We start from the raw sequence: 10,554 nt of genomic DNA, 5'->3' as shown, positions 1-10,554 counted from the left end.
AAAGATCAGTCCCTGATACCACACACCTCTGCTTCTTTACTTTCCCCAAAGTGCTAAAAAGCTAGAAGAGATTGTGTCACGAGTGTTCATGTTGCGTAGATAGGCTTGCCCTTGTGTGTAATCCTGAAGCTATGTAGTTATTACACACATACAGGTTTTGTGTGTGTCCAATCTGTGTGCATGATCATGCATAGAGAGTTTGTGTGTGTGTGTGTGTGTGTGTGTGTGTGTGTGTGTGTGTGCCTTCTGAAGCATGAGTGGCTTGAGTTTGTGTGTGTGTGTTTGTTTTGTTTTTTTAAGCTAGGCGTGCTTGTGTGTGTGTGTTCGCTAGTGGTGAAATTGTTTGATGAATAATCCAAGGCTTTTTTGTTGATGATGTCTTCCTCAACGACAATGGTGATAAACCTAGGGGTCATGATCATTTGTGTTTTGACAATGATAATGATGATAATCGTGCCAGAAAGAAAAACTTACACCATGTGTACATTTCCCATATCGCACAGAAATTATCATGGGACACCTACGCGCACACGCACACACACACGCGCGCGCACGCACGCACGCACGCACGCACGCACACACACACACACACATGTACTGATAAAATACAGTCACATGAACTGACATTGTGGCAAAATGCTTTTTGTTTTGTTTTGTTGCGTCTGTCGATTGTTTTTGCAAACTTCTAATATTACGGATAATGTTTGTAAAAAAAAAAAAAAAAGAAAAAAAAAGAAGTATATACGTGTATAAAGGCTGGAAAAATGTGTCATCTTTATTCATGTAAGCACATTAACGGGATCATATGTTACATACCTGCAGTATGCATGTTTTTATAACAATATTACATGCGTGTACAGGAAAATGGTTTATGTTTGTTATTATAAATAAGTATGCTTTACAGAAAGGCAAAATGTCATAACATAGATTATAATTGTTCGAGGTTACGGAATAATAAGACACGTGGGTGTCTGTAACTGTCATTGCATGTTTCTTGCAGACTGTGCCAAACAATGCATATATTATTTTGGTTTGATTACCTTTTTTTTCATAATCTACCATAACACATGGTTTCCATATTGCCAGGTGCTTTCAAACCGGAACACATTCGTTTGTTATTAATGTATATCTTTGCTGATGAAATACGTGTGTTTACGGACGAGAATGTATACTTTCGCAGCGATTAGTATATTAAGGGACAGTCACAACGCACATCTTTGTCACATTTGCTTGAATTCTTGCATGATGCTTTGTTGTGTCATGTTTGCTTAGACTATGAATAACTGTGACATTTATTTAAGTACTTTTTTGTTGTTGTTGCAGATTGAAATAAAGATTTTTTTAAAGAAATACCTGCAGTTACAATTTGTCAAAATGCATATTATTTGCTGTAACTTTCAGATTCAGCTTTCAGTTTCAGAGGCGTCACTGCGTTCAGACAAATCCATATACGCCCGCACCTCATCTGCTAGACAGAAGCCTGACAGCAGCATAACCCAACGCCTTAGTCAGGCCTGCAGTGCATGCATGTATATTTTGTGTACCTCTAACAGTGGATCTCTTCAAAAGAATGTCGCCAGAAGACAACCCTTTGGTTGCCATGGGTTCCTTTTTTTTCTCCAGTACGCCCAATTCATGCTGCACAGCACGGGACCTCGTCTCAACCGAATGACAGTATGGTTTTACCAATCAGGCTTGGGAGAAAGAGCGCGAGCGGAAATCGAACCCAGGACCTCACGGACGCTGTATTTGCAGTTAAACGCCTTGTCCATTACTGCCACCTTTTGCCTTTCACCTGCTGTAACTACCTTTGGTTACAGACTCATACCGTTTAGTTCCTTGTGTTTGTATACCAACAAAACGCCTTCTGTCTGCTACAATTCACACAACTTACTTTTTGCTACGGAACATGTTGTGTTATAGATAACTGTGGTAACGAATTGTCAAAATGCCGTGCACAATATTTGTTACAGTTATAGGCTGGTAACATTTATAACGACTGGTGACAGGCACAATGCATAGTTTGTTAAAGTGACGCTTGTTTTACAGATTGACAAAATGCATATTGCTTTCTGTGGTTACTTGTGTTTAGAGAATGGTAAAAGACATTCCACGTAATTAGGTATGCTTGTATTTACAGACTCGCAATAGGCATAATGTTTTATCATTCTTAGTCTAACAACACATTTTGAGTTTACTTTGATACTATTTTTGTGTACAAAATAATAAGAGTGTGTGTGTGTTTTTTTGTTTGTTTGTTTTTTGTTTGTTTTGTTTTGTTTTGTTTTTTTGTTGTTGTTTTTTGCGTGGGAGAGCATGCTATGATTACCTTTTTTTCTTTTTTCTTTTTTTTTGCCACGCTGACTAGGGTTTTGTATGGGGTTTTTTGTGTGTTTTTTAAGCTAGACTTCAGCTACATTGACCTATGTTTAGGACTTTTAATAAAAAAAAAAAACAAATCATGTTTGGTACGATTACCAGTTTTCATACATTGACAAATTGTATTGCTTCCAACAATGACCTGTGCTTGCAGACTAGCGAAAGTATGTTTGCTACAGTGACTTGCGTTTACAGACTAACAAAATGTGTAATGTTTGCTACAAGTAATTGTGTTAACAGACTGGAAAAAAAAGTATAATGTTTTCTACAATGACCTGTGTTCACAGACTGGCAAAAAAATATAATGTTAGCCAAATAGAAATGAATGGCTAATATTTGCCATGATTGCATGTGCTTTACAAACTGGCAAAAGGGCTACTGGTTTGCCATTATTACCTGTCTTTACAAAGTTGCAAAACGACTCATGTTTTGCAAGATTGCATATCTTTTCACTCCGCCATATCTTTTCACTCCGGCAAAAGGGCTAACGTTTTGACATGATTGCCTGTGTTTACAGACTGTGAAAAGGGCTACTGTTTGCTGTTATTACCATTGTTTACAGACCGACAAAATGACTAATGTTTGACATGACTACCTGTGTTTTACACTGGCAAAAGGACTAATGCTTGCCATGACTACCTGTGTTACACTGGCAAAAGGGCTACTGTTTGCCATGACTGCCTGTGTTTTACACTGGCAAAAGGACTAATGCTTGCCATGACTACCTGTGTTTTACACTGGCAAAAGGGCTACTGTTTGCCATGACTGCCTGTGTTTTACACTGGCAAAAGGACTAATGTTTGCCATGACTGCCTGTGTTTTACACTGGCAAAGGGACTCATGTTTGCCATGACTGCCTGTGTTTTACTAAACTGACAAAAGGACTAATGTTTGTTATGACTGCCCATGTTTTACAAACTGCCAAAAGGACTCATGTTTGCCATGACTACCTGTGTTTTACAAATTGGCAAGGGACTAATGCTTGCCATGACTACCTGTGTTTTACAAACTGACAAAAGGACTAATGTTTGCTGTGACTGCCTGTGTTTTACAAACTGACAAAAGGACTAACGTTTGCTGTGACTGCCTGTGTTTTACGCTGGCAAAAGGACTAATGTTTGCCGTGACTGCCTGTGTTTTACGCTGTCAAAAGGACTAATGTTTGTTTACCTTTGTGTACAGATCCACAGAATGACTATTGTTTGTCATAGTTGCCTGTGTTTCACAGACTGGCAAAATGACTGATGTTTCACACAACTGCCTGTGTTTTACAGACTGGCGAAATGACTGATGTTTCACACAACTGCCTGTGTTTTACAGACTGGCGAAATGACTGATGTTTCACACAACTGCCTGTGTTTTACAGACTGGCAAAACGCGGTGATCGGACTGATGATTTTCGCCGCATCGTTCGGGGTCCTAGCGTCCGTGCTGTCCATATGTGGAGTGTGCACGACGCCGCTGCCCAGAAAAATCTACTATTTCCATTCTGCTGGCGAAATCTTCCTTATTTGTGGTCAGTTGTTCTCTGTTGATGTGTGTGTGTGTGTGTGTGTCTATATATATATATATATATATATATATATATATATATATATATATATATATATACTCACTCTATCTATCTATATGTGTATATATATATATATATATATATATATATATATATATATATATATATATATATATATATATGTGTGTGTGTGTGTGTGTGTGTGTGTGTGTTTTGTGGGGTTTTATACAGATATATCTCAAGGCCTGACTAAGCGCGTTGGGTTACGGTGCTGGTCAGGCATCTGCTTGGCAGATGTGGTGTAGCGTATATGGATTTGACCGAACGCAGTGACGCCTCCTTGAGCTACTGATACTGATACAGATATATATATATAACTAAGACCGCGCGCGCGCGCGCGCGCGCGTGTGTGTGTGTGTGTGTGTGTGTGTGGATAGATAGGCTAGCTGTAGAGTGTCAACAAAATGCTTAATGACAATGGGGCTCAGTGTGCCAGGGCACTCCTTAGTTTCTAACTTTCTTGGTACTGATTAACAAATAGTAAAGAGTGGTAACTCTCTCCATTCACAAGGTACACAACTGTCTGGGTTTGTTCCAATGTACCTTTTATTTACCTGTGTGCTAGCTGAATCGGTAGCGTAAGCAGCACTGACTTGAAGTTGTGTACCTTGTGAATGGAGAGAGTTACCACTCTTTACTATCAATTTTGTTAATCATTTAATCTCCTGGCCTCATTATTTGTTAATTCCTTGGTACTGCTTCAACATAGTGTTGCCCTGAAGATGAGGATTTTTTTGTTTATTTGTTTGTTTGTTCCGTTGTGGTGGTTGTTGTTGTTCTTTTCGACCGTCTTCTTCTTTTTCTTCTTCTTGCTTTTGGCGTCGTCGTCGTCGCCATCGTTATCACCATCATAACCGTCATCATGATCGGTAGTAGTAGTAGTAGTAGTAGTAGAAGTAGGGACTTGTCGAGTCCGTGGTTGGCCATGGGAATGACTATTCAGTGCTGAAGGTAGGAAGCTGCGCTGATTGGCTGCAGACGATGAACCTGGCGGAGGTGTCTTTGGACTGCGTTAGCTGCAAAATTTGACCAAAAAGAGCACAAACCTATATACAGGCATAGTTTCCATCAGTTGCTTTTTTTTATCACACTGTATTTGATCTTTTTTTCTTTCTTTTTTTCCTCGTATTGCCACAAAAGCACACTGTTTGTTCACACTATCAACTGGCACTCACAGTACCGATCTCGGTGCAGAACTTCAAAACAATGCACCAATGTTAAAGACAGACGATTCAGTCTGACGAAGATGAAGAAGCGTCCGAATCACATCATATCATATATCATATCATATCATATCATATATCACATCATATCGTATCGTATCGTATCGTATCGTATCATATCATATACCATTTTTGTTTGTGTTTAGAGAATGGTTAAGCGCATGCCACCTTCTGTCATAGCATATCATACCATGACTGGTTGTGTTTAGAGAACGGAAAAGCGCATTCCATTTATCATAGCATAGCATAGCATAGCATAGCATAGCATATCATACCATGACTAGTTGTGTTTAGAGAACGGAAAAGCGCATTCCATATCATATCATATCATATTATATAATATCAAATCATATCTTATCATAGCATATCATATCATAGCATAGCATATCATACCATGACTGGTTGTGTTTAGAGAACGGAAAAACGCATTCCATATCATATCATATCATATCATATCATATATCATATCATATCATATCATGCCATAACTGTTTGTGCTTAGAGAATGGTAAAGCGCGTTCCACACTCTGTCATATCATATCATATCATAACTGTTTGTGTTTAGAGAATGGTAAAGAGCATTACACCATCTGTATTCTGCAGTAGCTCTCTAAACGCTCTGCACATTCTGTATTCTGCAGTAGCTCTCTAAACGCTCTGCACATTCTGTATTCCGCTCTCTAAACGCTCTGCACATTCTGTATTCTGTATTAGCTCTTTCTAAACGCTCTGCACATTCTGTATTCTGTATTAGCTCTTTCTAAACGCTCTGCACATTCTGTATTCTGTATTAGCTCTCTAAAGGCTCTGCACATTCTGTATTCTGTATTAGCTCTTTCTAAACGCTCTGCACATTCTGTATTCTGTATTAGCTCTTTCTAAAGGCTCTGCACATTCTGTATTCTGCAGTAGCTCTCTCTAAACGCTCTGCACATTCTGTATTCTGCAGTAGCTCTCTAAACGCTCTGCACATTCTGTATTCTGTATTAGCTCTTTCTAAACGCTCTGCACATTCTGTATTCTGTATTAGCTCTTTCTAAAGGCTCTGCACATTCTGTATTCCGCTCTCTAAACGCTCTGAACATTCTTTATTAGCTCTTTCTAAAGGCTCTGCACATTCTGTATTCTGTATTAGCTCTTTCTAAACGCTCTGCACATTCTGTATTCTGTATTAGCTCTTTCTAAACGCTCTGCACATTCTGTATTCTGTATTAGCTCTCTAAAGGCTCTGCACATTCTGTATTCTGTATTAGCTCTCTAAAGGCTCTGCACATTCTGTATTCTGTATTAGCTCTCTAAAGGCTCTGCACATTCTGTATTCTGTATTAGCTCTCTAAAGGCTCTGCACATTCTGTATTCCGCTCTCTAAACGCTCTGCACATTCTGTATTCTGTATTAGCTCTCTAAAGGCTCTGCACATTCTGTATTCTGTATTAGCTCTCTAAAGGCTCTGCACATTCTGTATTCTGTATTAGCTCTCTAAAGGCTCTGCACATTCTGTATTCTGTATTAGCTCTCTCTAAACGCTCTGCACATTCTGTATTCTGTATTAGCTCTCTCTAAAGGCTCTGCACATTCTGTATTCTGTATTAGCTCTCTAAAGGCTCTGCACATTCTGTATTAGCTCTCTCTGAACTCTCTGTTGCAGCCCTTAGTACCGCGGTGGCCTTAATGGTGTTTCCCATCGCCATAGAGATCGACAAGAACATCAGCAGCCATCGCTACGGGATCGGCTACGGGCTGGGCTGGGGCGGGGCGTTCTTCTTCCTGGCGGCGGCGGTCTGCATGAGCCTGGACGACCTGGTGCGCGAGGCGAGCCGCGCCAAGTGCTGCAAGTGGTGCTGGAGGTCCAAGCAGAACGACAGGACAGAGCTGCGCTTGGTCTGACCCTGGGCCGTGGACCGGTCACCCCTGTCCTGGTGAAGAGAGGTGAGCACGCCCAGCCAGCCTCTGGGACGGAGTGAGGGACAGTGTGCAGGGGGCGGTGAGGGCGGTGAGGTGGTGAGGGGTGTGGGGTACGGGGTGATGGGGGCAGCTTCATCGGGGTGGTGTGCAGAAGACTGCTACCTTTGTCTGTGTGGCGGAGCACACGTGCATGTGGAGGGGGTGACGTTTTTCTCCTTGGAGAGTCGTGTCAAAAGGACTGCCACCTACGTCTTTCTGCCTGTATGGCGGAGCGCACGTGCTTGTGAAGGGGATGACGTTTTTTCTTCTTTGGGAGTGGTGTGCAGAGGAGTGCCACTTACGTCTGTCTGTGTGTTGGACATTGCACACTTGTTTGTGAAGGGGGTGACGTTTTTTTTTCTTGGGGAGAGAACGCACAGAGACAATGGAGACTAACGAGATATTTTCAGAGGTTTACTTTCTGAGATTTTTTTTTTTAATCAGTGAATGACAAACTGGAGGGTTTACGTTCTGTGAGCTTTGTTTTCAAGCAATGAATGAAAAATTGAGAACGATCTTAGCTGATGAAACATACACACAAATTGTTGTAGGAAACGATGGAAGCAATGGTTGTTTTGACAGTGTGGGAAGCGACGAAAGACACATACGTCAGCTGAAATGGAAATACTTTGTGTTCCAGAACGGAAAAGGGAGATGATCGAGCGTTCAGTGGTGACGCAAGCAAGAAAGGGTGACAACAGTAACATTTCCAAAACGTGCGAAACAGCGAAAGGAATGATGGCCAATAGGTGTGAAACTGGAAATGAAACCAAGGGAACTTCCTGGGAGAGATGTTTGTCAGTCTTGTGAACGTGTAACACGTACAACAGATCATTGTTGATGGAAAGTACAACAGATCACGGCCATGCCGTAATGTTGTCAAAACAAACCGGCGACTTGCGAGCTGCGGAAACAGACCATCGACGCCTTCGTGTCAAGGGCATCCCGTCTCCATTAAAAGCCACGCCCAGGTTGTTGTTGTTGTTGTTGTTTTTTTCGAGTGCGGACCCCTTGCATAAGTGACAGAATAATCAACTAGCTGATTGTGGTCGCTGCCAAGGAAGAAGAAGGAAGAAGAAGAAGGTGAAAGGGAAGGGGTAGAGGGATAAGTATGCGAAGAACAAGCGCTTTGGTGTTTGGTTGTTGTTGTTGTTTTCACTGAGAGCATGTGAATGAAGATAGAAACAGCGCTATCAACTGGAGCTGCGACACGGGACGAGGGAAGCTGGTCCATCAATATTCTATGTAGGGAATAAAATAATACACCCCCCCCCCCCCAAAAAAAAATCCGTTTGACCAAGAAAATGAACGTACCACAGAATGCTTCAGTCGGTTTCGGCCGAAGATGTGTCAACACTGTCTGAACAACTGTTGGAAACATTGAGCGCGACGATTATTGCTTTGACAACATCCGGCACAATGTTGCGGTGTGTAGGGTGGGGGTGTGATGATGTTCTGAATCCTCAGTGTTTTCTGGAACTTGCTGAAAATGATTGGAGGACAAAGACACGATGAAGGGGGCAGACTGCGTTCAGCTTGAAGATGGACTGCACTGGGGAAGGAACAGAAAATTAGAGTCGTGGGAAACTGTTTGTGGATTGGAGTACTGTGGCTCAGACTTGAAAGATGAATAAGCGTGTTTTTTCCACAACCTTTGGTTTAGCGTTGAAATTGGGAAGACAAACGTGAGAGAGAATTTTTTTGTTTTGTTTTGTTTTTGTTTTTGTTTTTCTTGACAGATTCTACAGAGTCCTATTCTTGACAGATGATGTATAATTCTTTTCTTAACAGATAATACAAGAGTTTTTTTTTTCTTCGTGAGAGATGTTGGGCCTGAAGGATTCTTTTCTTGACAGATGATTCAGAATTCTTTTCTTGACAGACGATTCAGAATTCTTTACTTGGCAAGAGATCTTTTTTAACGTGATAGACCTATGGGGCTGTTTTCTTGACAGGTGATATAGAGTTCTTTTCTTGACAAGTGATATAGAGTTCTTTTCTTGACAGAGAATACACCACAGGTGATATAGAGTTCTATTCCTGACAGATTATACACCACAGGTGATACAGATTTCTTTTCCTGACAGATTATACACCACAGGTGATATAGAGTTCTTTTCTTGACAGATTATACACCACAGGTGATATAGAGTTCTTTTCTTGACAGATTATACACCACAGGTGATACAGAGTTCTTTTCTTGACAGATTATACACCACAGGAGATATAGAGTTCTTTTCTTGACAGATTATACACAACAGGTGATATAGAGTTCTTTTCCTGACAGATTATACACCACAGGTGATATAGAGTTCTTTTCTTGACAGATTGTACACCACAGGTGATATAGAGTTCTTTTCTTGAAAGATTATACAACACAGGTGATATAGAGTTCTTTTCCTGACAGATTATACACCACATGTGATATAGAGTTCTTTTCTTGAAAGATTATACAACACAGGTGATATAGAGTTCTTTTCCTGACAGATTATACACCACAGGTGATATAGAGTTCTTTTCTTGAAAGATTATACAACACAGGTGATATAGAGTTCTTTTCCTGACAGATTATACACCACAGGTGGTATAGAGTTCTTTTCTTGAAAGATTATACACCACAGGTGATAAAGAGTTCTTTTCTTGACAGATTATACACCACAGGTGATATAGAGTTCTTTTCTTGAAAGATTATACAACACATATAGAGCTCTTTTCTTGACAGAGTATACACCAGAGTGATACAAGAGATTTTTTTTTCCTGACAGACTGTACAACGTTCTTTTCTTGACAGGTGATTTTGAGTTCTTTTCTTTATAAATGATACAAGAGTTATTTTCTTGGCAGATGATATAGATATCTTTTGGGGGGGCAGGTGATATGTAGCTTCTTTCTTTACAGATTATACACGACAGGTGACATAGAGTTCTTTTCTTGAAAGATTATATACCACAGGTGATACAAGAGATTTTTTTTCCTGACAAATTGTACAGTTCTTTTCTTGACAGGTGATTTTAAGTTCTTTTCTTTACAAATGATACAAGAGTTATTTTCTCGGCAGATGATATAGATATCTTTTTTTGACAGGTGATATTCAGCTCTTTTCTTGACGGATGATATAGAGCTCTTTTTTTAAGAGTATACACCACAGGCGATATAGAGCTCTTTTCTTGACAGAGTATACACCACAGGCGATATAGAGCTCTTTTCGTGACAGAGTATATACTACAGCTCTTGACAGGTGATATGGAGTTCTTTTCTTGACAGGTGATACAGAGTTATTTTCTTGACATGTGATATAGAACTCTTTTCTTGACAGGTGATATAGAGCTCTTTTCCTGACAGGTGATATAGAACTCTTTTCTTGACAGTTGATACAGAGCTCTTTTCCTGACAGGTGATATAGAACTCTTTTCCTGAGAGATGATATAGATATCT

General features: G+C 40.3%; 1 protein-coding gene and 1 long non-coding RNA gene across 2 annotated transcripts in view; both read left to right on the top strand.

Annotated features, from left to right (window-relative positions):
* LOC143287767 (uncharacterized) overlaps positions 1–3,670 on the top strand; it is a 49,376-nt gene extending 45,706 nt beyond the window's left edge. The window contains exon 3 of the long non-coding RNA XR_013055996.1: positions 3,654–3,670. This is a non-coding gene — a long non-coding RNA (uncharacterized LOC143287767). The remainder of the gene's footprint in view (positions 1–3,653) is intronic.
* Positions 1–8,326, top strand: part of LOC143287252 (uncharacterized) — a 196,925-nt gene extending 188,599 nt beyond the window's left edge. Inside the window, exons 7-8 of the mRNA XM_076595197.1 lie at positions 3,746–3,895; positions 6,824–8,326. Coding sequence (XP_076451312.1) covers positions 3,746–3,895; positions 6,824–7,062 — 389 coding nt within the window. The 3' untranslated portion in view covers positions 7,063–8,326. The remainder of the gene's footprint in view (positions 1–3,745; positions 3,896–6,823) is intronic.
* Positions 8,327–10,554: the final 2,228 nt, after the last annotated feature.

Source organism: Babylonia areolata, chromosome 11 (genome assembly GCF_041734735.1).
Source record: "Babylonia areolata isolate BAREFJ2019XMU chromosome 11, ASM4173473v1, whole genome shotgun sequence".
NCBI lineage: Eukaryota > Metazoa > Mollusca > Gastropoda > Neogastropoda > Buccinidae > Babylonia > Babylonia areolata.
The sequence above is the reverse complement of the archived record's forward strand: the minus strand, read 5'-3'. Positions and strand labels throughout refer to the sequence as shown.